The 26935-nt window shown below is 40.2% G+C and overlaps 1 protein-coding gene across 1 annotated transcript in view; it reads left to right on the forward strand.

Moving 5' to 3' along the window:
• The first annotated feature begins 1976 nt into the window (after positions 1 to 1976).
• The window catches only part of MAN1C1 (mannosidase alpha class 1C member 1), a 49988-nt gene continuing 25029 nt past the window's right edge, over positions 1977 to 26935 (forward strand). Inside the window, exons 1-5 of the mRNA XM_018558034.1 lie at positions 1977 to 2646; positions 7288 to 7384; positions 13979 to 14094; positions 15719 to 15799; positions 21736 to 21830. Of these exons, the coding sequence (XP_018413536.1) occupies positions 2080 to 2646; positions 7288 to 7384; positions 13979 to 14094; positions 15719 to 15799; positions 21736 to 21830 (956 nt within the window). The 5' untranslated portion in view covers positions 1977 to 2079. The remainder of the gene's footprint in view (positions 2647 to 7287; positions 7385 to 13978; positions 14095 to 15718; positions 15800 to 21735; positions 21831 to 26935) is intronic.

The raw sequence follows: 26935 nt of genomic DNA on the forward strand, positions 1-26935 counted from the left end.
CTCCAGTTTGGAAATGTTCAACATAGCCCTTAATGGGGGTGCTGACTGTCACTTTAAACAACTTGCTAGCAGGTCTCGGTAAGCTTCCACACTTCTTGAAGCTTGTGAAAGTCTGCTAGCAGCTTATTTAAAGTGACAGTCAGAACCCCTATTAAGGTCTATGTTGAACATTTCCAAACTGGAACTGAAATTTTCTTTAAAGGCTTCAACAAGGCTGCCCAAAGATTGCCAAACGCTTGCTGTACACACTACTCTTTACACTTTAAGCTGAAGCCTACTTAAACAAGGCCTAAATCATGAAGTATTAAAGACATTTGATCAGCATGACAAACAGGCAACTAGCATTTTCAGACAAAGGTCAGCACTGGCAGCCTACGTATATCTGTCGGTACAGGGTTGCTTTTAAACTTTGTTTTTTTACAGCTGCTTCCCATAGAGAATTCTACTTGGCAGATTATAACTGACACTCCCTGCTTCCTTTTTAGTACAGAAAAATTCTAGGTATGTGTCTTTACTGATTCTAACAATCAATGTATTCCACTAGGATGTAAGCACTCAAAACACAGCTCTTCCTTTACCTTTAATTAAATTATTACTATTCTCGGTGGTAGAGACCAATTAAAATTCCAGCAGTTACATCTCTAATGAATGTTTATTTGGATGTTGCACAATTAGCTATGACCTCTTGGCTTCCTCTTGTGGTTCTTTTATCATTATTATCTTTTTACACCCTCTTACGGTCCTGATGAATATAATTCTCATTTACACATTGTTAACATTTAGCAACCAGATTCAACCTATTGTTATCTGTCCAAAACTGAAATATTTCCCTGGTCTTACCACCGTCCACAAAATAGGTCATTACCATTCCAAAAAATATTGAAGATATCAGGAGAAATGAACCAGGCTAATTGTTTGTGTCTAGAAACAACATTTTATTAATTCTTACATTTAAGAAACAGCCAATGCATCTAATGTAAAGCTATTACATTACAAGGCAGTTCTCTAAAAAACAGTGGCCATTAATTATTGTCTTGTCTCAAAGAAGTTAAAGATATCAGGAAGAGGGCACCAGAATAATTGCATTCAGCAAAAATGATTATAAATATTAAGAAACAGCCAATGCATTCTGAGGATTCTTAGGGGCCTCCTTCATCAGGACTTGGAAGGTTTGTATTCTGAATGGCATAGTTGTATTAGTCTTGGAGCAGATTGGGTAATGTAAAATCAGCCTGCGACCACTTACAACACAGCATCTGGAGCAGGCTGAAACAGCACTACACAGGATTAATATAACGGCACCATCCAGAATAGTTCCAATGATGGAGCATTTCAAAAGCCCCAATAAAACGAGCTCCATTGGAGCCTCCAGAATGTGTTGGCTGTTATTTTTGCTGAGCACAATCATTCTGGTGCCTTCCTTCTGATATCTTCAGGATCTTTGAGACAAGTGACACATTTATGGCCACTGTTTTTTGGAGAGCTGCCCAGGTAATAGCATTATTTCAGACAAATCAGAACTCTCTCTTGAACTATGTTATCCAGTGCTCAACCCCAAAGATATGTCATCATCTGAAGATTATGACTGAGCTGCATATTTTCAGTTAGTAGCCCGTGGTTCTTATGTAAGTGTGAGACTGCGTGCTGGATATTCCATGATGGTCCATGTGGTGATAAGAATGAAGTGAACCCCCACTCTCCTACCCCTGGCACCACAGGATTTGTGATGCTGTAAAGAATGACACATAACACAGAAATGAATAGAAAAAACAAAAGTCAGATATTGATTACATTCCATGGGTTATTTTGTAATTACAGGTCCCAAATCAGACCCTAGTAACTGCATTGTTTTATTGTTGCATTTAAATTCCTTTCTGTGTTAATAACATGTTCTTAAACTGGTATCTGAAATGGCTTTTCATTCTAACAACATCAGATTTATTTTATCGATACAGGTGGGAATACACTAGCAGCTTCATGACTCAACATTACTGAACCATTTGAAAGAGATTTAAAGACAAATTAAGATATCTATGCAATTACAAAATGAACATTTGTAAGCGAAGTACAATTAATTAGATGCAAATTAAAACCATGTTCCTGAGAAAGATTTCTGGGATATTTCCAGCTGGATTTGGACTTCGTCTTTCTCAGAAATTTGTGTTCTTATTGTTTTTATCTGGATTTATCACACTTTGTTTTGGAACACTGTTTCTCTTACCGGACACGTCAAAGTTTAAAAGGATATTTCTATCAGGTACCCAGAGCCAGAGCGGTGAAAGAATACATAACTATGCTAATAAGAAAATGAACAAAAAAACTGTAGACTATCAAAAGTCACTGATTCGGAATACAAATCAGGAAAAGTGGAGATCCAAAGATGAGTTTGATGTGAATGCGAAACCATTGGGATTTCTAGCTCACAACTATGAAACACTCAAAGAAGACAACTCACTGAACAGAGAGCATATAGTAGCTGCAAAAGCCAAAAATAAAGACAATGAAATATCTCCAGCTCAAAGGAACCAAGCTGACTTTGTATTTGATTATAAGGCTTTCCAGAAATCTCTTAAATATCCACCACTGGGAAAACATCATGAACAGAAAGACCCAGAAACACGAGAAAGAAGAAATAAAATAAAAGAGGTAACTTTTTTTATTGTTATCATTGTAAAACATTAGTAATCATTGAACTTTTAATTCTGTCATGTTTTTGTTTTTGCTGTATGTTCTACCATCATTTGTAACTGTGTGATAGAGTTTGGCAAAAAATTTTTTAGTTTTAGGGTTGATGGTGATGGGTTGAATCATCCACTGATATCTTATATCTTCATAGGTCTCCGCTAGTACAAAAAAAATCTGCTCTGACCAGGGGCGTAACTAGAAATCACAGGGCACCATAGCAAAGTTTTGTATGGAGCACTTTGATTTCTAGTTATGCCTCTAGCAGAGCCCACCTGAGATCCCAAACAGCCCACCTGAGAGTGACCCTGCAGAGCCCACCATAGACTCTCTATGGTCGGCTCTCCAGGGTCTCAGATGGGCTAGTTGAACCCCTGCACACCTCTTACCTGTCAGCCCCGATCTGCTGTCAGCCTCCTCCATGGCCAGGCCCCGCCTCTTCCTCCTCCATGGTCGCTGGCGGGCTCAGCCTTCTCCATTTCCGGGTCCCGCATCCTCTGTTGCTGGCCCACCTCCACCGCCTGGTCCCGCCTCCTCCCCCGTCGCCAGCCCTGCCTCCTCCTCCGCTGCTGACGCCATGCCCAGCCTCCTCCTCTGCAGCTGCTGGCTGTCATTGACTCAGCAGTGGCTGTGAGGAGGAACAGGTTTTCAGTGATCTGAACAGCGGTGCGTTCCTCCTCACAACCGCCAGTGACAGCCAGCAGCCTGCGATGCCATAGCGACCCAGGCAGCCCGCACAGCATCACCCCTTTGGTCTTCATCCTGGCTGGGCCTCGCTGTGCCTCGGGCCCCATAGCGGCAACCTGGGTCACTATGGTGATAGTTCCGCCACTGGCTCTGAGTCTCAAAGCATCTGTTGTTGCAAACAGGTGTCTCACTTATAAAAATGCAGTAGAGTGCTTTAAACCCCAACAAAGTAGTTCTGGCAGGTGGGTGGAACTGGAAGGTTAGGTGGAGAAAGTTTATTGCTGTAAAAATTTGGTGGAGAAATGTTTGTTGCCAGAGATACACTATATAGTGAAAAGTATGCAGATACTCCTCCAAATTATTGAGTTCATGTGTTTCCAGTAAAGGGCACTGTTGCTATGACATGCAAAGACATTTTAGACAATTGTGGCAACATTTTCAGGAGGCCCTTTTCTCTTCCAGCAGGACTGTGCACTTTGTACAAAGCCAGGTCCATAAACTCGGTTTTATTATATTTGTGTCGAGAAACTGACCTCAACTCTACTGAACACCATTAGATTGAAACTGAAATGCTAATTGTGAGACAGGTTTTCATGTCCAACATCAGTGCTTGACCTCACAAATGTGACACACATTCCCAAAACAGAAAAGGCCAATATTTGCACCTCTGAAAAATATATTGCTATAAGGAGTTCTGAAGAATATTACCATACACATATCTATCTAAAGTCAATAGATTGTATCAATAAATGAATTGTAAAAAGTTAATTAATCTATGACATACAGTTCACGGATGAGCAATTTCCATATACTTGGATCAGACAGCACTGCCCATTAATTTTCAAATGGTGTTATACCACAATTCTTACCCTTAGGTAAGACTGGAAATGCTGATGCTATGAAAATATCTGTATAGATTAGATAGATTTCCAAGCAGATATTAAGCAAAACACAATTTAATTTTGTTATTTATTCATTAAAAGTCATTAAAGATAAACTCCAGGGAAATTAAAATAAGCATTTAGCACTTGCAGTGTGAGGGGAGTCCCACTGCAAGGGCTAAATGGATATTTTTGCATAGGATACCATATAAGAGTAGTTTTACTTACCTTATACAGTGTGACCGACGGGAGTCGGACATTTTTAGAACAGGTAGTACTCAATAAGTGGTGATGGGAGGGAGATGAGCTAGGTGTCTTCCCCCCCCCCACCCCCACTGTAATGCCAATTCAGTCACAATGAAGCAGTGGACATTACAACATTTTTTGCTTACGACAGCTTTGTTCGAAGTGGTGAGTCTATCACAGCAACGCAGCGGCTATTTCGACGAGAATTCAATGTTGGTCGACACGGAGCCATTCCCAGTTGCAACACGGTCCTCAGGTGGGTTGAACATTTCAGAACAACGGGAAACATTATGAACAAGAAACCACCAGGCCCCCGCCCGCACTGCAACGACGCCGGAAAACATTGCAAGGGTGAGAGAGACATTGCTTAGGAGCCCGGGACGGTCTGCTCGAAGACATGCAAGTGAGTTAGAGATTTAAGATTCCATCCATACAAAATGCAGGTTGTTCAACAGCTCAATGTGAGAGATTATGAGCAACAAAAAGACTGCGAATGCACGTGATCTTGGTTCTCACTGATTCACGACTCAACCCTAACTCACTTGCATGTCTTCGAGCAGACCATAATGTTTCCGGTTGTTCAACAAACCTGAGGACAGTGTTGCGACTGGGAATGGCTCCATGTGAACCAACATTGATTTTAACATTGAATTCTCGATGAAATAGCTCCTGCGTTGCTGTGATAGACTCACCACAAATGTCCATTGCTTCACTGTGACTGAATTGGCATTCCAGTGGGGGGGGGGGGGGCGAAGACACACAGCTCGTCCCCCTCCCATCACCACTTACCGTGTACTACATGTTCTAAAAACGTCCAACTCCCGTCGGTCACCCTTTACCTTGCTCCTCCAGCAGCCAGCACTCTCATCTTTCCTCAGATGCTCTCAGTTGTGGGCTTGCCCTCAGCATCCTTACAATGGAGGACTGCTGGTCCTGTATTGTACATGATTATTTATTATTACAGGTATTTATATAGCGCCCACAATTTACGCAGCACTTTACAAAGTTGCACATTAACATCATTCCCTACCGTCAAGCAGCTTACAATCTAAGGTCCCTATCTCACATGCATACATAGAGGGCCTATTTAAAGAGGAGCCAATTAACCTACCAGCATGACTTCGGAGTTGATGTCAATCATGTGCAACCAATGGACAGAGTGTTGAAGAGAAGAGACTTCACGGGATTATTCGTAGAGAGAGGAGGAGCCAGCGGGAGCAAGGGATAAGGTGGTATTCTAGGCAAAAACGAGTGAGGGATAAATTCTGCAAAGGTAGTTTTTTAATTTTCCCTACTGTAAGGATAACTTAATTTCCCTGGAATTCAGCTTTAAATGTTTTTTTTTTTTAAATAACCTTGTTTTTATTGTAGATTCTTGACTGCACATGGACATGGTCAGCTCTGTGAACAAACATATGATCTGTTGCATAGCACAATGCTGTCAGTCTAGTACTGTGTACATGGTTACAGGAGGCGGGAGCAAAGGTGTAATCTTATTCATGTTGGTTGCTCCTTCACTGTCCTAATAGCAGTCCAGGAGAAGGCCCTTTGCCAAGCTGTATTGCATAACTGCACTAGATGTCATGGACCTGGCCATGGTGTTTTGCAGCTGTACCTGAATCACAAGATTGGATGAACACATTTTTCAGGTGATGGTTAATACATAAGCATTTCAACTTTTCAGTTCCCCCAGAGTCCAGTTTGAAATACCCAAACAGTATATTATAGCCATTACCTATAATGTCCTATTGATTGTCAGATTCTTTACCCAACATAATAATTTGGGGGAAGCATGGAAAATCTCTTTAGCAGTATCGGAGCATCAGAATACAGACATAATGTAGACATAATATACAATGATGAATGTAAATCTCTGTTGACAATAAATTTATTGTTTTAAATAAACAATGTTGAACTAGTTAGAGCTCATTATTTTAGTGTGTTCATTAATTTAGCAGCTGATCTGAAGCTGCAAATCTTTGTTTGGGCTGGAGCATTTGTCACTGTGATCAATGATTAACTGTATTTCATGAGCAGTTTAATAGAGGTTTCCTTTTGACGAGCACACTTTTAAAACCATGTGGGTGGATAAATCTTTACAAAGAAAATGCAAACACATTAATTTTACAAACACATTGGGGGTTTATCGTTGCATGCCGGCAGACACTTTTTAGCAGACATGACTGGCTCAGTTTTATGAAACACATCTACATCAATTTAAATCGTATATAAACCCAAGAATTAAAAAATGTAATATATGGCAGCTTAACAGTCTTTAGATGTGGTGGTTGCATTAGATTTGCGTTTTCTGTCTTTTTTCCTTTATTTTCTACTGGTGATTCTGCCAGTAATCCTGTCCTAGAGTGACAATGCTCATTTACTGTGACAACGAAGGAGCAACTTTGTCACCCTAGGACAGGAAGTGTGGTAGGACTGCATAACACTTTCCTCTCTCCATAACATTTCCATAACATGGGCAGGCGATGTTCTGCAATTTACAGGAAAAAGGGCTAATAACGTTGTTTGAGATTTCAGTGCAGCATTGTCAGCTCACTATTGGAAGTTAGATCAATGGATTTCTGGCAAAATAAACAGGCCTTTTTCACGTATAAAACAGATATCGTTAAGCGCTTTCATTGCTATGTTGAACGATCCAAAAGAAGGAAAATAACAGTTCATTGTTAGGGTTTAAGGGTTTAATACATTTTAATTGTAGGGAAAGGTCACTTCTGAATATTCCAATTAGAAACTACAGAGCAGCATATTTGACATTTACTTTATACAATTACAGATGATGAAGTTTGCCTGGGACAGCTACAAGAAATATGCTTGGGGGGAAAATGAGTTGCGTCCTCTCACTAAAGATGGACATTTTGGAAGTTTGTTTGGTAAGCTTTATTTTTTTTTTAAATATTAACTATTACTGTGTTGTGTCAGTATTTCAATTAGGACTTTTCATAATATTGATTGATTGATTGATATTGCCTAGGTTTCCACATCACCTGCTGGACTAAAGCTAGCTTCTTGGTCACATTTGGATACATATAGGGGGACATTTGAAAAAACAGGGTTATGGCTGCTCTGCACATTTACAAAGCACAGCAATGTGCTTTACAAGTGTGCATTTAATTTTGCTGACTTTGGGAGTCAAAAGATAGGAGAGCGCAATTGAAATTAATGAAAGTTCTGTAGTAAAAAAAATCCTTCCATCACAGACCTCTCTTAAGCACAGGCTACACAATGCAGCTCACATTCTATAAATGGGCCGTACAATGTGAGCCTGAATGCCAACCCCAAAAGAGTATAAGAGAGGATAGCAATATCCATTCTCTGTGATAAACTGACCCTTTAAAGTAAGAGGAATGAATTCAGTGAGTTTAATGCTGCTTACTCTCATTATATTAAACTGCAGGTTTTATAGCCAGCAATAGACACTGAAGGGCAAAGCATGCACAATCAGACCACCATATGGGTTTTCTGTTTAACCTCTGGGTCCACAAACATGCACGCTTGGCAGTACAGGTGTCTGGCAACACCTTAAGATATAGAGCTGCTGGCAGACATCTGCAGCTCTGGCTTATCAAGGTGTAAACAATTGCAATAATTTTAACAGGAATGATCCAATTTTTAATAAATTAAATGTTTGGGTATTTTGCAGTGCTTCTGGACATGGGGTAGTTACCTGGCTGAAAATAGACAGATCTAACAAGGGTCATTTCATGTTCATGGGTAACTTAAGACAAGTTGAAGGACTGGGGATGGCGTAACAAATAAGAAGGTTAACTAAACAGTCACAGTGGCAGTTATAGACGGTAAAATGCCCTGTGCAGAACATAGATATGGACTTCCCTAAAATATTGATCACTGTTGCCCTGTACTCTGAACATGTACACAGGGACAGGATTTCTACATCCTATCTCAGATCAGACTTTATAGCCCTACAAGGCTTGGCAAGGCCAGGGTGGAGAGGCAAAAAGAGACCTTGCTCTGCTAGCAGTTAGTGTTAGGTGTATAAATCCAATGTGGGTCAGCTGTAAATGACAATTTGCACAAGCAGCAATAATGAGGAGCCCAGGGGCGGACTGGGCCGGGGGGCAGGGTGGCAGTTGCCCCCCGGGCCTCTCTGTTGCCTCTAAAAACGGCCCCCGTCGGGCCGGCGCTAACACGCTACTTCAGCGGCCGAGGAGAACAGCATGTTCGGCTGCCTTCCCGAATGCCCGTGTCACTGATCGGGCTCCTCGGCGGCCACGGCAGCTCCCTCCGCCCACTTCTGCTGCTATTGGCTGGGAGGGAGACTGCCCAGCTACCATTGGCAGGCTGTGGAGTGCTGCGCGGGACCTGAAGGGAGGAGACACACGAGGAGGCTGCTGGAACATTCAAACTCTGTGTCACACCCTCTGCGTCACACCATGACCTCTGCGCTCTGTGTCACACCCTGACCTCTGCGTCGCACCCTGACCTCTTCGCTCTGTAACACATCCTGACCTCAGTGCTCTGCGTCACACTCTGACCTCTGCGTCACACTCTGCGCTCTGCGTCACACCCTGACCTCTGTGCTCTGCATCACACCCTGACCACTGTGCTCTGCATCACACCCTGACCACTGCGCTCTGCGTCACACCCTGACCACTGCGCACTGCGTCACACCCTGACTTCTGCTCTCTACGTCACACCCTGACCTCTGTCTCACACCCTGTCCACTGTGCTCTGTGTTAAATATTTCATTTTTAATTTTTTTAATAAACTTTTAAATTTCTTTATTTTTTTTATTTCATTATTAATTTTTTATTAAATATTTTTTATTTTTTACCTTACTTTTAGGGGCTTTGGGGTCTAATATTAGGGGTCTAAACAGACCCCTGATATTTCCCTTTTAAAATAGAAAAAGCGATTGAGAACACAGAGTCCTCAATCTCTTTTTCTGCAGCCTCTGTTATCAATGAACAGGAATCCTCTATACTGAGTGCTCCTGTTCATTCATAACATGAGGACATTGTATGGTTACTATAACCACAATCATGAATAAACAGAAGGTGAGGTAGATCACTTTCTATTTATTCATAATTGGGGACACAGTAAACATGATATGTCCTCAATTATTTACAAACACTCAGCGATCACTGATCACTGCATGCTTGTGCCTCACTCTGCTTCCTGACACGCTGTCACAGGAGGCTGAGCAGGTGGTGCGGAGAAGAGAGCAGCGCTCGGCCGGCTGTCACAGTTTCTCTCCTCCCCGCTACGACACAGAGCAGCACCCAGCAGGGAGGAGAGAATACACAGATGCAATGCTGTATCAGCCAGGAAATGGCACATTCGGCATTATGCCAAAAGTGCAATTTTCGGCTGATATATTTCGGCGGCCGATATATATGGGAGCATCCCTAGTTTATTTTGTTTTCCCGTGTTGTAATTTACATGGCTGACGGAAGTGGCAAGGGGGGTGGGGAGCACGCAGGGGAAGAGGGAAAGCAGGAGGGGGGCTCAGTGGGCCTCTGGGTGTTACTTGCCCCCTGGGCCAAAAGTTGCCAGTCAGCCCCTGGAGGAGCCGATGGATTTCCCTGGCAGCCAGGGTGGCAGCCTGGAACCTTTCATTATGCATGGTAATGTGTAACTTCCAGCCTTATGATGTGTGGGTGGTTGAGTATTGCTCAGAGTTGACCTGCCAGCCATGGCCTATATTAGCTATGCAAAAGTCTGGTTCTGTATGTACATTCCTTTTCATTCTGTCTCGACAGTAATACTATTTCGAAAATACTTAGTACGGTAGTACAATGAATGAATACATAATTGTGGCACTGCCATAATTATGCCATAAAACCAGTTAGGGTGCTCTAATGTTTTTAGTGGAGACATTTAGCATGTTTAAAATGCAAATGCAAAGAACATTTAAAAAATATATGATTTCTGCCAGAAGATACATAAAATATGTTTGCTGTAGGTAAGGAAAACCTGCTTGAAGGAAACTCATGTAGAGAATTATGGAGACTGCCATTGCTGACTTAGTTCTAAAAATGCTAGTTGCATAGTTGTCATGTTGATCTAATGATCTAATGATCTTAAGTGATTTTTGTTACCGACCATAAAATACTGTATATTAAAGATCATCTCTGGACATTAACCCCTTTCCAGAGTTTTATGCAGATGAGTAGTTCTGATTTCAGTCTGACTTTATAATCTGCATTCTTGTTCCAGGTCAGTAGTCAATATATTGAAGCCAGAGACAGCCAAGCAACTAACACTTCCAGAAGCAGGTTAACAGTAGCTGCCTCTGTATTTCTATTAATTATAGGTGACATTACTAGTGATAGCTGTGCTTGGTATTACTAAACAAATTCTATTGTGTCTAATTAAACATTTTTATCTAACAAATTAGGTCTATTTGTATACAATTTTTGTATACACATCATATGCCCACTATATAACTAAGATCCAAGATTAGACAAGCTGGTATTTTGAGCCAGGCAAATTATTGTTTTAAAGTTGCCATTCCTGAGTGGCATATTTTGAACATATTGTGTTATGTTTATAGTTGCAATGTTTTCATCTAATTGTTGTTCTTTACTTTTAACACATGTTGTATGTATCTGTTTAATTAAATGTTTTCAAATACTGTAATGATATTTTCTATCATTTCTGCAATCAACGTTTAATTTTTTCCTTACAGCTCAATAAATTGAAATGAATGTTAAATGTACAATTTGTAATGTTAAGCACTTTGAGCTCTGCAGTGAAGAAACAGACCTCAACAGGAGTCCAATTTAATTATCTAAAGTGCTGACATTATTGTCCTTACAGCAGTTAAAAAAAAATAATATATTAAAACAGAAGGAAACAGCTTGACTAAAGTTTTCCTTTTCTTTGGAAACAAAGATAAACAGAAGTAGGATCAGAGGGCAGTGGATATGATGGCTCTCAACCTGTTTTAAACCATACAACCATACCAAAGTTGGGTAAAACACATTTTTTATAGGGGTTTGGCTGCCTTGTTGAGATGGCCACGACTTCCAAGACCCACCACTGGATTTCTTTATAACTAACATAGACTATGGCTCAAGATTTCAGAATAACACATTCCCATAATAGGTTTAGTAGCACCATCCTGTCTGCCAAAGCCATGCCCCTGTGCCCCTAAACTGCTGCTATCTATGCACAGTTTGTGTATTTTTGTTGGTATAATATAGTACTGTATTTTACAGTTCACACACTCGAAGTTCATAAACCTAGAACCAAGCTACTAACAGAGTAGTGTGACATTTTCAACTACGCTATGAGATATTGGCTTGAGTTGTGCAGACGCAGCATGTGCAAAACTACTGCAACTTTTTCAGCCTCCTGCCTCAGTGTGCCTTGTTTGGCTATTATGTCTGATCATGTGAATGGGATGCTATGGCAAATTAACTATGTTAATAGGGTGGCTGCACTAAATAGTTGCTCTAGGGAACGAGCTAGTTTAAATACAACTCTGCCAGGATCCATTCATCACTTCTCAGCAAATCTCAGAATCTGGGGATGTGGCATGCATGTGCACTGTTACATCAATAGACAGCTCACTTGTACCATGCCATAAACACACCTATTGCATTTATTCCTATTCTTGAGCCAAGTACAAAAAAAAACGTATTTCTACAAAATATCGGTTTCAGCAAAAGGTAAAAAAAAAACCCATAGAATTTCATGTTATCTTACGAAAGGAATACTTCTGTCTAGACCCATAAATGTAAATTACATAAATACTTTAATGAACATCTTATTTTAGGCTTGTACTTATGCAGGTTTTAAGTAAAGAAGAAAAGTATCCATTCCTAGGCCCATCAAAGAGAAAATCACTTCTGTACTTTGCAATGTGACTAATTCTCTGGATTATCTACAATCATTAACTAATTTGGCTTCTGACCTGCTGTAAAACTGGAAAACATTTATCTGAAGTTCTACATTCATGATAGTAGCCCAAACCTAAGCCCCATATTGTAGATGGGGTTTAACTGGACTTTCTCCTTTTGATTTTCTACACAATTATAGAACTGATTGTGTAAACTATTGTATGTATACACAATTGTGAATTGATTGTATACACAATTATAGAATTTAATGGATTTTTGGCAAAACTGTGATGCTTTAACATTTTTCTGTCACTTTTTTCTACACAGGGTGCCATTAGGTCTAGATATTTCTCGAGAGAAATATTGTTGACATTTAATGAATTACTGCATAGAGTTTACACTGCAAATATGGACATTTAGCTATCTAAGCATTGTACGAAATCAGGACCAAACCCAGGAGATATGTGTACAGGGCATTCCGTTTACAACTTTTGTCTAATCTGAATGTTTTCTCTGGTAACAACTATCTATTCACTATCTGTCATCTGACACATAATAACCAACCTGAAAACACATTTTAGCAACATATCATAGTAAAATGTATTTCTGATTACAAGGATACTCTAGTCAAAATGTTAAATTAAACATTAAGTGGCACATACAGCCTGCCAGCTCATTACCTACATTTTTTACCCAGGTATGGATGTTGTGCACCAGTCAACCCCACTCCCTTTTCTTGGTAATCTGTTGATCTGAGAACCCCTGCTTGTGAAGCAGAAGAACCAGATACACCCATCGCAGGATCCTTGCTTCCTCTCGTATCTAGAAAGTAAAAAAAAAAAAAAAAAACAGCACTAAGAGATATTTCACATTCACCAACCAGATTTGGACCTGCCTCTGTGATTAGTGATACAGGAATAGAGAGGCAGAGATAATTACACACCAAAGGCTTCAAGAAGAATGCTCACAGTGACCCTCTGAGGACTATCTCTCTCTGAATTTGTGCTGACACTGTGCTTCCTTCTGGAGAGTGGCTACTTTTGTTCCCCTTGGTACCTGTGTGTGTTGTAAAGTAGCCACCACTCAAAGCTTGCTCCCCTGATTGACTATAATTCAATACAAATTAGCTAAATAAACGTGAGATTGTAGTCCATCACAGGATTGAGGTTGAAGCGGTGACTACTTTACAACACACACACAGGGACTATGGGGAGCAAAAGTAGCCACCCTCCAGAAGGAAGGACATTGTCAGCGCCAATTCACAGATGATTTGAGGATCTACAGCCTAGTGATACCCAAATAAGATACATTTTTGTTAATAGTTAAGTTACTTGAATGTTTTTTTAAGATTTAACTCTTGAGTTTAGTGTCACTTTAACTTTCCATTCTTAGCACAACGTAAGTATCTGCTGACTAAGATTAGAACCTCACTGATTGCTTTCACATGTCACATAAACTTGCTCTTCAATTGTAATGAGTTAAGGTACATCAGTATGTTTTCCGGTGCATCAGTGAATAAAGTGCCCTATTCTGACACTCCAATAGATTTTAAATGAAGACTAATCATAGGGCTAGGTTTACATTTGAGTATTACTTGCAACCAAGATTAGTTTTTCAATATAAGCCAGCACTTTATAAATGAGTCTCACTCCCAAACAGGTGGACTGAAGGGAGCTACAATTGTGGATGCTCTGGACACACTTTATATTATGAACCTGAAGGAGGAATTTGAGCATGCTGTACACTGGATTGAAAACAGCCTAGATCTGAATGTGGTAAGATCATTTCTATAAATGAGCATCAAGTTCTTTAAGGTTAAGGGGGCTTTTCTAACTATCTTAGTAGGTCATTTAATCAAGAAAACCTTGTATTATATAGCTGATATCCCTGTGTACATTATAATGTATAAACATGGGAACAGTAATCCTGATTTATAAATCTTTATTGAAGTTGGTGATGAATAAGCTCTAGCACAAAATTTAGGTGCATTTGACACCATCTAACAACTAGAACAAATATTGGTATTACTAGCCATTGAAACCTAGATTGAGAGTGGGTTGATGTTGGGCAACATAACAGGATTTGACTACTTTGCCTATAGACTCCTTAGTATGGTATATATGAACCCCAAAATGGTACACAATTTGTTTACTAAATTAAAATGTTTGCATTGTATGTAGACGGTGTGTGTAATATGTATAACAATATGTAATATGTACAATGGCCTTAAGCAGTGGTAAAGAAGAATATTCACCTGCAAAACAGCTGCTGGTGCAAAGCACTTTTTGTAAGTCAAGCAGGTGAACTTAATAGTGAATAGGTGTAAGGCTCGGAAAATACTTCTTGCATTAAAACTGTCAGTTCAGAACTGGGCAGTTATGGCATCCTGCGCTATGGATTACCATACTGTGGACCTATTCGCCTTTCCTCTGTCCACCCCAAAAATGCCATTTGGATATGGGAAGGCAGGGCTTATGACTTTTGGCTCAGTGAAGATTGCCCACTACATCACAAGCCCTGCTTCCCTTTATCCAAAGTGTGTGCTTTGGGGTGGGTAGGGGTGAGGAGAATGGAGGTGCAGAGTAGTGACCAAGAGCCTTTAGTGGCACAGGTTGGTCAGTTCTAAACTGGCATGTCTCCTGCAACACCTATGTCCTAATGCTTACAACACTTAGTGTTACTTTATAGGTCCGGTTATCCTTTAATGAGGCAAATTCAGTTTCAAGGGAGTACTGGGAAATTTTGGTCTTGGTGGCAGCATGACCCACTAGCCTTTCATGGCAGTGGCAGTTTTCTGCATGCTAGAAAAAGTGCTCCATGTACCGATGGTGTCCATGCTGAATGGTGGGTATTGTCTTGCTGACACACTTTCACTTTTTTGCAAATATACTGTATATATATTTAAAAAAGGAAATTGGAAAGTATTCATTTTAATAATTAAGTACTTTGTTAGCCAAAAAGATGACTGCCACTCTGTAAAAATAAAGTGGTTTCACATAAATAAATACCATGTTATTATCACAAATAATCTTTCTTTGTCTGCAGTTCTTGCTCTGACTGAGGTCTAAATTGGGGAGTATTTCTACTCAAGGCCCCCAGCCCCACATATATTCTTTATACTGGCCCAGTGTGTAAATGCTCCATTGACCCAATCCCAGTCCTTCCCTATTCAGTGTAAACACAAGTTAATAATAATCCTACATTTTTATGGCTGCTGTAAAACGGAGGAAAAGGAGATATATGGTTTAGATTGGTTACCATACATCAGTATTATTCTTTGAATTGCTTTGTTAAATAAACACGCTAAATGTCAGTATATTGGGAGATTTTTCTGTTATAACTTTATAACTAATACATTTAAAAAAAATACTAGTTCACCATATATATTTTAATTTTTAGAATGGAGAGGCATCTTTGTTTGAAGTTAACATCCGTTACATTGGAGGACTGCTCTCTGCTTACTACCTGTCAGGCAAAGAGGTGAGTGTAAAAATCTGTATGTTTATGGTAAATAACTAGCTATGTATTGAAAAATCATATCTTGGATTCATCCAGTACATATTACTGAAAAGTACACTGGGAAAGTTACAAAAATAGATTTGACAAATAATTATACATTGCTTCTAGGTGGATTACAGCTAAGGACAGAAAGACTCAAGTAGTTTAAATATAATAATTATCTACTTAGAAATCTAGAGAATTGTATTTGCAAACAGACAGACTGCTATTTTAAACATTGTGCAATGGACCTTTTTGAGGAGCCAAACTGAATGTACCAATAAATGACAAGATTGACACAGTAAATTTCAGTTGAACAATAAAATTAAGCATGATACCAAAACTCTAAATAGACTGCTGTTCACACTTCTGCAAACAAATATACAGTAATACCTTGGTTTACAAGTAACTTGGTTTGAGAGCGTTTTGCAAAACAAGCAAACATTTCTGAAAAATTTTGTCTTGATATATAAGCAATGTCTTGCAATAAGAGCAAAATTTTGTAGAAAAGCGCCACGCGAATAAGGCTGTAGCAGTGCGAGCGATGAGTCTGTTTAACGACAATGCATGTCACATTGGATAGATTCCTTGTTAAGGTTTCACGAAATGAAAAAGATTCCATTGAGTCAAGAGATAGCAGTGATTCCGTTAGTGATAGTTGTCCTACACAATAATCCTCCTCTCTCTTGTCCCTCTCACACTGGTCACAAAGGTACCTGTAATTGGTTTATTTTTCTTTATATTTTGTACAGTATTATATTACAGTACAGTATTGTAATCATTTCATATGAATATTTTTGGGTTGTGGAACGAATCATCTGAATTTCCATTATTTCCTATGGGGAAATTCGATTTGATATACAAGCGCTTTGGATTACAAGCATGCTGCCTGAACGAATTATGCTCGTAAACCAAGGTATTACTGTATTTTCATATTCTGATTAGTTAACATTACAATACGCTACATCCTTCTGCTAATCTTACCGTTTGAATTGCTGGATTTTTTTTGTTAATTGATTTGCCTTTTATGTGACTTTGAGACCAAAAAGCAAGCAGGCATACATGTGAGTTACATAATATATAATATTCTCTGCACAAAAACATTGTTGCATGTAGAGGTACTTCATATGAACATAAGGAAGTTCTTCAATTCAGTAATTAGATGACATTTCATATAACATTTTTAATTTACCTTAATTTTTTTATTGATTTTGAAGATGGTTGGGTCATTTTATTGCAGCACTAAAGTTATGTGACTTTATTTCTTTATTACACATATTCATATATAATCCTCTATTCCCAACATGTCAAAGTACTGTCTGTACACCAGCCTGATCTGATAAATGGTATATTCATTTAATGGGGGCTGTGAACAAGGGAGAGCTATATTTCCTGCAAGAGAGTGAAGAAACATAAAAAAATTGTTACATATTAAACCAGGCACATTGAAATCAAATTAAACTGAGCAGGCCTACCCTGTAATAGCTCTTATAAAGGTGCTTATAGGCATAAAGATCACCTAAGACCAATCCAGCTCTTTACGGGTAACAGTTGTATATCTTTATGTATTCCCTGACCTTTCCAGACATTCCCTGGCCGAGCCTGCGTGGGGGGAAAATTTAGCATCTATACATAATAGGCTTCATTAAAGAAAAATGTGTCCTGTTTGTCTATATTCATCCTATTGTGGAAAGACTATTTTTAATATCAGCAGGAGGCTTTTATATCACTTTTGAAAGGAACATCGTTGGCAATGAATTTGGGACCCATGGTAATTTCTTTGCCGGTTTTGTTATGCATATTTATAAATACTGCAGCATAAAAAGACAGATTTAAACTAGAAATCATCTGCTTAATAATCTAGCGGCGGAAATCAGTGCTATTTTTGTACGCGCTTCCCAACTAACTTTATAACACAGCTGATTGCAGAGAATACATGTGATCGTGAAATGTTAATCACAGAAACCTCAAGAGAAATGTTCCAAATGACTAATTCACAAACTAGAGATTAAATTAATCAAAGTCTGAATGGTGAAAATCATGTTCTGCATTATGTGCATACAAGTTGCTATGATGTATTTTTGTTTGACTAAACTGTTTATATTTTAAAAATGAAAAAAAAATCACAAGTTCAATACAATTTTATTTGTATTTTAATTAAAATCATCTTTTTAATTTGTATGACAAGGCAAGCATTTGTCAAAAGACTAATTGAAGTAAATCAAATCAGAGAAAACCTATTTCTACCTTTTTTCTACCTTAGAAATAGGAGACAACTGTAAGGAACATAAGGTATAGTAGATACTTTGTGGTTTGTTTCTAGGAGCCTCCTCAAATTGCTTAGCTGCATTGTAAAACCCCATAATTGAAGAAGCCAAAAAAAACAAGCATACAATGTGTGTATGCATGTAGTCCAGAGTAGCATGTGCAGGTAACAACTTATGCTGGGGTAAGCCTGTAGTGGTACTTGATTATAACTAGAGTGAGAGCAGAGTTAGTGTCAGGGTACCGTGCGCGGGTGTCCTCACACCGCATGCCGGTACCCCCACAGGAGGACACCTGCACACGGTACCCTGACAGTTAGGTGACCAGACAGGTAGGTAAGTATGAATAAGAGGACATGGCCATTATTATCCCAGTACCCGTTAAATTTTCAATTCTATTTTAGATCATAGGAAATCTGCACTAAAGAATTATGAGGACTGCCCATACTGACGTCAGTACTTCAGTACTTCCTTAATTAAGATATAAAAATGGGGAAGGGAAGGTTTTCAAGGTATAAAATTAGTAACACAGAGCGTATTCAATTCACACGGTGGGTCCCCTGTTATAATTAATAGCAAAAACGCAAATATTCCCCAAAGGGGGATCCCACCATAGTTACAAAGTGTAGAACACAATTATAGTAAAAAAATAATTTATTTTTGGATATATTAAAATGTATACGTATCAAAAAGACCAAACAAACATATAAACATCATATATATGACTGCTCTCGGCTGGTATCATAGAAAGTGCAAGTGGATATAAACATACATTTCTATTTGTAAGAAAAAATATGTAAATAAGGTGCGGCCTGGGATGCTTGTATACATGTTCACCGTGGTGTTGAATATCAGAAGGGTATCTGTGAACTCGAAATCTCAGAGTTAGAAAAAGAGAATGTCTGTCAGTCTCCTAGATCAAAAATGAGCATACACGTGTATGAAAAAAATGTTGATGAAGAAAAATAGGAAGGAAAAATAGGAACGGATAAATAAAGTCAAAAGGCTTCGTTTGAATAATAAATGTTGCACTCACAGCAATGTATCTTCACTCAAGATCAGGAGACCAGAGTATGTAGGAACCCAGCTGTAGATGCAGGAGCGGTTTAGGAGATATTTAACCTCATCTCGGCTTTTTACTATTGAAATTAGCCTTTACTGAACTGTAGATGCAGGAAAGGTTCAGGAGATGTTTAACCTTATCTCTGCTTTTTGCTTTTAAGATTAGCCTTTACTGAACGTGTGTTTTTGATTGTATGTTGGTTGTATCCAGAGCAAAAGAAAGAAAATCCTCCTGGTTGGATTGAAAATGTACCTTTTTTTTTTTTTGTGCTTAATCCGGTGTGGTGTCTCATTCATATAGATGAACCTTGAGACCGGGAAGGTATCGCCATTCACATACTGTTGATCCGTTGTAGATGCAATAGGTTCAGGAGATCCATACCTCTTTCTCGGCTTGTCTTATCCGTTGTGGATGTTCCGCCTTTACTGAACATATGCTTCAGCTTGTTTGGTGGCTGTGTCCGGAACGGAGGGCACTCTCTTTAGCTGGATCGATGGTTTCTAGGTACTGTTCTGCTCCCCGACATCAGCATGTAGCTCAGATAGTAATCCTTTAACCAGCTCTGGGCATCACAGTCCTCCAATAAAGTGTATCAAAGAGTTTCTCATCACGGATAAACCAAATATACAGGGCAGCCTTAGGCCGAGGCAGTCAATGCAAGACATCTAGCCCACGCCTATTGCATCTACAACGGATCAAAGGTATGTGAATGGCGATACCTTCCCGGTGAAGGGGAAGGTATCGTAGAGTTTTCGGGGCCACACAGGGGAAGGTATCGTAGACGTTTCGGGGCCACACAGGGTCCCTTCTTCAAGGCAAGAGATGTGACCATGGTCACATCTCTTGCCTTGAAGAAGGGACCCTGTGTGGCCCCGAAACGTCGGCTCATGTTGGATTTCTGTGACATCATTGTCCATTAAAAGGACTCATTCATTTTAACTTATGGAGTGCTGGTGACCTATTTTCTTCAATCTTGTGTTTTGCACGGTGCCATCCGTGAAGTTACTTCGAGCACCATTTATTTGATTGTTGGCCGGGACTGCTGAAAGGTGTGCGGAGGGCACCTCCATCAATTGGCTAGAAAAGAAACACACGAGCCACCTCCGAGCTCACCCACTTATTGGCCCCACTCTGGCCATCTGCAAAACAGACAAGACCTGTTGTAAATCGGATAGCTATCCATCCCTGATGACCCCAGTCCTTGGTCACCCAGACCTACCCATTTCACCACATGACAAAGAGGTCAACTGTTTAATACGGTCAGGCAGCTTTTGGGTACTCCATTTTCGGGCAGGTGCACCATTCCTACAATGGAGGGCCCTACCCGCCATGGACTGTCGGTATCGAACCACCTGCTCTGCGACCCACCGGGTCTTTCCCTGCCGGTATATATTTCAAAGTGGGAGAAAGATCTGGGAACAACTTTCACCCCACCCCAAGTTGATAGGATCTTCCAGATGACACATAAAGCATTTATATCCAGCAATATCCAGGAAACGGGTTTTAAAATCCTATCCAGATGGTATAGAGTCTCTAAAACCCTCCATAAGATGTTCCCACAGTGCTCACCACTCTGTTGCCGATGCCAAACACAGGAAGGATCACTGCTACATGTATTTTGGTCGTGCCCTATGCTCAGAGACTTCTGGGGTAAGGTAGCGGAGGTATGCCACACGTTGACAGGGGTTAGTTTAGGGTCCGATCCGGCTGAATACCTCCTGCATCTAACTCCCATGCCGCTCCGCAGATACAGGAGGTCCCTCCTAGTGCACTTACTCTGTGCGGCGAAAATGTGCGTACCACTGTACTGGAAGCGCACATCTGCACCTCCGATCTCGCTGTGGCTGGCGAAGGTGGGAGAGATCTACAGGATGGAGGATCTCTTGGCCTCTGCCAGTCACAGGGTTACTCAGTTCAATTGCACATGGTTCTACTGGACAGTATTCATTACATCTCCAGAATATGCAACCCTACTAGGGGGGGTGTGAAGATCACGACACGGTCGTTCCGTGGTGACATTAGGCCTACCTGGGGTGGAGATGCGAGTTCACTTTCGTATATCGATCTCTTATAACAGCAGGGTTAGCCAGGCCTACGACTGGGCCACATACCAGTCACGATAGGAACCTCTGTAGGCTCGATGAGACCTATCTGCGATCCCCTATGAAGATGATTATTTCTACTACATGTCTTATGTGCTGAATGATAAATGGACAGAAAACACTAGGTGTCTCAGCATGACATAACCAATGATCATGATCACGGTACGTAATCACAAGCAATAAATCTCAATATAAACATCAAAATAGTTCAGAAGGATATCAGGCATATGTAAAAACCTCAGTTTAGTGCATACCTAGTGAATGAAGACATGCCAAGCTTAATTTTAAACTCTACCATGCGCTGTTATGTGTATTAGTTTGAATTCATGGCATGCGGTTTGAATTAATGGGCATCATGCATTAAATCTGTTAGCTGTACAGTGCATGATCAGCATACACAATGGTGTAACAATACAATACCCTGACATTTTGACTACATCATGATTACATACATACTAACTAGTGTATATGGTTTGCTTATGTTTTCAGGTTTTCAGAGAAAAAGCAATAGGTCTTGGGAAGAAACTGTTACCTGCATTTAGCACACCAACTGGAATCCCACGTGGTATTATTAACCTTGGAAAGTAAGAATGATTTGTGTTAGTCTGCATTACTTTTTTTTTAAACCCACTGATTGGAAAATCAACTGTTTGGCGTTTAGTCATTAGAAAATAAAACTACCTGTAGACATTAAAGTGACATTAAACCCTCAGATTTTTTTACATAAACAAATACTGTAATGTGTGCCTCACTGTAATCCATGGTAGTTTACCTTCTCTTTGCTGCTCTTCCTTTTGAATCCTTATCTCTTCTCATGCTGGGGGAGAACGTCCCTTTGCAGCTGAGTGCCTCTTCCTGTAGTGCTGGCTCAGGTTGTGAACTTGCACACAGACACCATGTATCCAATCCAGAGACAAGGCAGTCTGCTGCAAAACAGAAGTTCTGTCCAGCATGAGAAGAGATACGGATTTAAAAGGAAGAGCAGCAAAGAGAAGGAAACTACCATCGATTACAGTAAGGCAGGCACACATTATAGTATTGTTTTATGTTAAAAATCTGAGGGTTTAATGTCACTTTAAGTAGAATCTCTCATAAACAACAAAAATCCCAAGCCCAACCTTACTTAATTTAAACACAGATGTTTCTCCAACCCGGCCTGATCTTTTCCTTTTATTTGTCCCTCACATCCCAAAATTTAATGGAAGAAAGAATTGGGATTTACCTGAACTGAGGAGTAGAGGACAGAGTCTTGGGAAGGTATAATGTATATTTCACTCAACATCTCCTCTCTGGAAAACTCACACAAGATCCTCTTACAATAGTACCTAACACCTTGATTCAAATAAAGACTGATTACTTCAGAAACATGATTCTCGGTAGCCTTGGTAGTTTCAATGTCAAACGAGAGCTCCAGGTGCCAAACACAACAGCTTTTTTCTAAACCATGCAGAGGGAGTTGTAGAATAAACTTCACCCAATCAAGCGCTCATCTTAATTTCCATATGACAAAGTTAAACAGTCTGCAAACGATCATATTATTTGGCAGAATGAAATCTCAATATGTTAGATAGCAAATATGATATAGATCTGATTTGTATGTCTCAAGTATATTTAGTGTCTGATTAATATCTTCTTATTCAATAGAGTAGCCACTATTTAGTAAGGTAGCTCCATTACTGTAAACGTTATGGGATATTAATGCAAGCTTAAAACTTAATATGTATGAAGTTTTCGCTCTAGGGCAATATAGGTCACTATCCCAAGTCTGACAGATGTGTATTTCTCAAACTTTTCTACAAAACTGTTTTGATATTTTATGACAGGGTCTCATCAGCAGTCCATCAAAGACTCTGCTAAATAAAGTTTATGATGCTTCTGCATTCCTCCTAATTTTGTCTGCTGTTTGTAAAATGTGCCTTAAACTGGACTGTTGTTTGTGAAATGTGTCATCTTCTTTGGTTGGCTACCCTAGACAAAAGATTTAAATTAGGGCTGGTAATGATTAAAATTTTCCTGTTCGATTAATCGAATTTTTTTAAAATCGATTAATCGATTAATTTCGATTAATTATAACGCACATACAGATCCAACTACATTGGCCTATACACATACAGCACAGCAATGAAGTAATTAAATGAACTAGGATCACACTAATCCAGCACGTTATTAATCTCACGTGCCCCACTCAATATGGCCGCCGCTTTAGTGCGGCAACTCAGAATAATAACGTGCTGGTTTAGTGTGATCCTAGTTCATTTTATTACTTAATTAATTGCTGTGCTGTATGTGTATAGGTCAATGCCAGGGATCCCAACCTGAAATAAGCAATTTCAGGGAGGTGTCCCTCTGTTTCAGGGAGGTGCCCTCTCCCCCCCCATCCGCGGAGGGGGGAGGTAAGGGGGGGCTGGGAGAGAGCACCCCCTGAAATGATGGCAGATCGCACAGGAAGCAATAGCTTCTTTGCTATCTGCAGACTTTTTTTTTTTTTAAGTATTCTGCCAGTTGCAGTTGTCAGAATAATAAAAAAAAAAGGCATAAGAATGCATAGCTAGATTCCTATTGGCTATTTCACTTTGCAATAGCCTATAGCAAACTAGCTAATGCACCCGCCCCCTACTGCTTTCAATCACCAGAAGAGGACCTGGTGGAAAAAAAATCAGGTCCCCCCTCTGCTGATTGACAAAGTGCAATAGCCAATAGGAATCTATCGATTAATTATAACGCACATACAGATCCAACTACATTGGCCTATACACATACAGCACAGCAATGAAGTAATTAAATGAACTAGGATCACACTAATCCAGCACGTTATTAATCTCACGTGCCCCACTCAATATGGCCGCCGCTTTAGTGCGGCAACTCAGAATAATAACGTGCTGGTTTAGTGTGATCCTAGTTCATTTTATTACTTAATTAATTGCTGTGCTGTATGTGTATAGGTCAATGCCAGGGATCCCAACCTGAAATAAGCAATTTCAGGGAGGTGTCCCTCTGTTTCAGGGAGGTGCCCTCTCCCCCCCCATCCGCGGAGGGGGGAGGTAAGGGGGGGCTGGGAGAGAGCACCCCCTGAAATGATGGCAGATCGCACAGGAAGCAATAGCTTCTTTGCTATCTGCAGACTTTTTTTTTTTTTAAGTATTCTGCCAGTTGCAGTTGTCAGAATAATAAAAAAAAAAGGCATAAGAATGCATAGCTAGATTCCTATTGGCTATTTCACTTTGCAATAGCCTATAGCAAACTAGCTAATGCACCCGCCCCCTACTGCTTTCAATCACCAGAAGAGGACCTGGTGGAAAAAAAATCAGGTCCCCCCTCTGCTGATTGACAAAGTGCAATAGCCAATAGGAATCTAGCTATGCAATCGTATGCCCTTTGTTTTCTTTTCTGATTGACGGTCAGGCCGCGGCTCCCGATGTCAGAAAAGAAAAAAAAAAACGATCGCAGGGAAAGGTTTAATCTGCTCGATTGAGCAGATTAAACCTTTCCGGTAAAAAGAGAGAGCAGATTAAACCACTCTTCCGGGCGGCCGGGAGAGTTTGGCTGTGTACTCACTGTGTACTCCATCGGGTAACGAAGGAAAGGGGGAGGAGTCCAGTGACATCACGGACATCGACGGAAAACCAGGAAACCGCCCCACACCCCCTACTGCTTTCAATCACCAGAAGAGGACCTGGTGGAAAAAAAATCAGGTCCCCCCTCTGCTGATTGACAAAGTGCAATAGCCAATAGGAATCTAGCTATGCAATCGTATGCCCTTTGTTTTCTTTTCTGATTGACGGTCAGGCCGCGGCTCCCGATGTCAGAAAAGAAAAAAAAAAACGATCGCAGGGAAAGGTTTAATCTGCTCGATTGAGCAGATTAAACCTTTCCGGTAAAAAGAGAGAGCAGATTAAACCACTCTTCCGGGCGGCCGGGAGAGTTTGGCTGTGTACTCACTGTGTACTCCATCGGGTAACGAAGGAAAGGGGGAGGAGTCCAGTGACATCACGGACATCGACGTCACCGGACTCCACCTCCCTTCCCTTCGTTAGCCGACAGAGCCCCTTGTGGAAGGGGGGAGGAGTCCGGTGACGTCGCGGACATCGACGGAAAACCCGGAAGCCGGCGCAGAGGTGAGTATGGATCAAAAGAACTTTGATCGATCACAATAATTTTGATCGATCAAAAAAATTAACGATTAATCGAAGGATTAATCGTTAATTTCCGCAGCCCTAATTTAAATCAGACCATTTTTGTTATCAACTTGCAAATTCTGAATAAAATGAGGATGGCACAGTGCTCAGTACTGCTTCCCCATTCTCTCCACACAGTGGGGTTTTCTTAGACTTCACTGTCGTCGCTGTTAAATCTTCGGGATTGTGTTTTCTGATTTCTCTGTGTACCTTAGAATTTAGTATTTTTTTCAATATCTTGCTTCTGTGAACAGTGTTAAATAACAAAATGTTGTTGCCAGAGTTTAACGGCTGAAATGTACATACACAAAACACTCAAATATTGGTATGAACAATCAGAGAAAGATTGTCTTACAGCAAATGGCTCTTTAGAAAACAGGGTGTTGGTTGCACCCTGTACCTAATGCTTAAATATTTATACACTGTAAAAATAATAATATACAGTATTATGCAAAACTGCTATAGGTTCCCTTTAAGTCCTGAAACAATTTTGCAGACAATGTTTTCGATTGCTGTGGGTAAATCTACCACTGCACAATATTCTTAACGCTACAGGCTGTTCTGCATGTACACGTTTTGTGACACCTCATCAGCTTAGTTCTGTAACAACACCTCATTAGTTTCAGAAGCCGCAGACTTCCTTCCAAGAGTGACTATTTTCAGATGCGTCTGTGTAATTACCACAGTTTTTTCAAACATACTCAAAAACACAAACTGTAAGAAGGAAAATAACCAGTAATACCAAATATCAGTGAATCATCTGCAGAAACAGAAATATAGCAATAAAAGAAAATGATAATCAGAAATGGATGTAGTAGACAGAATGATGAAAGAGAATGAGAAGCCATAGAAACAAATTATAAATCGCTATGTGGCAACCCATTAACTCTAATGACAGCTTGAACTAAATGTGTTTGTCCTTTTCTATGTCTCAGGTCCTGTGTTTTTCCCCTCTCCTCAGATTATATGATATTAAGAAGTTAAGGTTAGGTTCACACCTGGGTGACTCCTGACCGCGCGGCCATTGTACACAAAACTGCACGGATTGCCGCATGGTCACTGCAGTCGATCACGCTGTGGGTGCCATTATTTTCTAATGGCACCCCAGTCGTGCTCCCGCCGCGATTCCTCCCATGCAAGTGCAAGTGAACACGATCGTGGCTAAAAAAAAAGCTGTGTGTCGCAGAAAGAATTTGTGATTGCTGCGTGTGCACTACCGATGTGTGCACTAGCACATGATTGTGCTGCCCCGGGACGCACGTCCCGGGTGTCACTGAGGTGTGAACCTACCCTCAAGCTGTCCATAGATGTCTTCCCGATGGGGGAGGGTAAATACTTCATCCTTTGCAGCATTGGGATTAAGTGTTGCAAAGATCAGAGAGGTTCATGTCCCAGAAGAGTCTACATTTTCATTGTGTTAGATTACATCTAAAGCCAAAGTTATTTTTTCATTTTGGATGGTGCAGTGAATGGTTAAAAGCCCTGTCAGGTAACTTTTTGCATGTGTTTCCCTT

The sequence above is a fragment of the Nanorana parkeri genome, unplaced genomic scaffold, assembly GCF_000935625.1.
Source record: "Nanorana parkeri isolate BGI_ZX_2015 unplaced genomic scaffold, ASM93562v1 scaffold316, whole genome shotgun sequence".
Classification (NCBI taxonomy): domain Eukaryota; kingdom Metazoa; phylum Chordata; class Amphibia; order Anura; family Dicroglossidae; genus Nanorana; species Nanorana parkeri.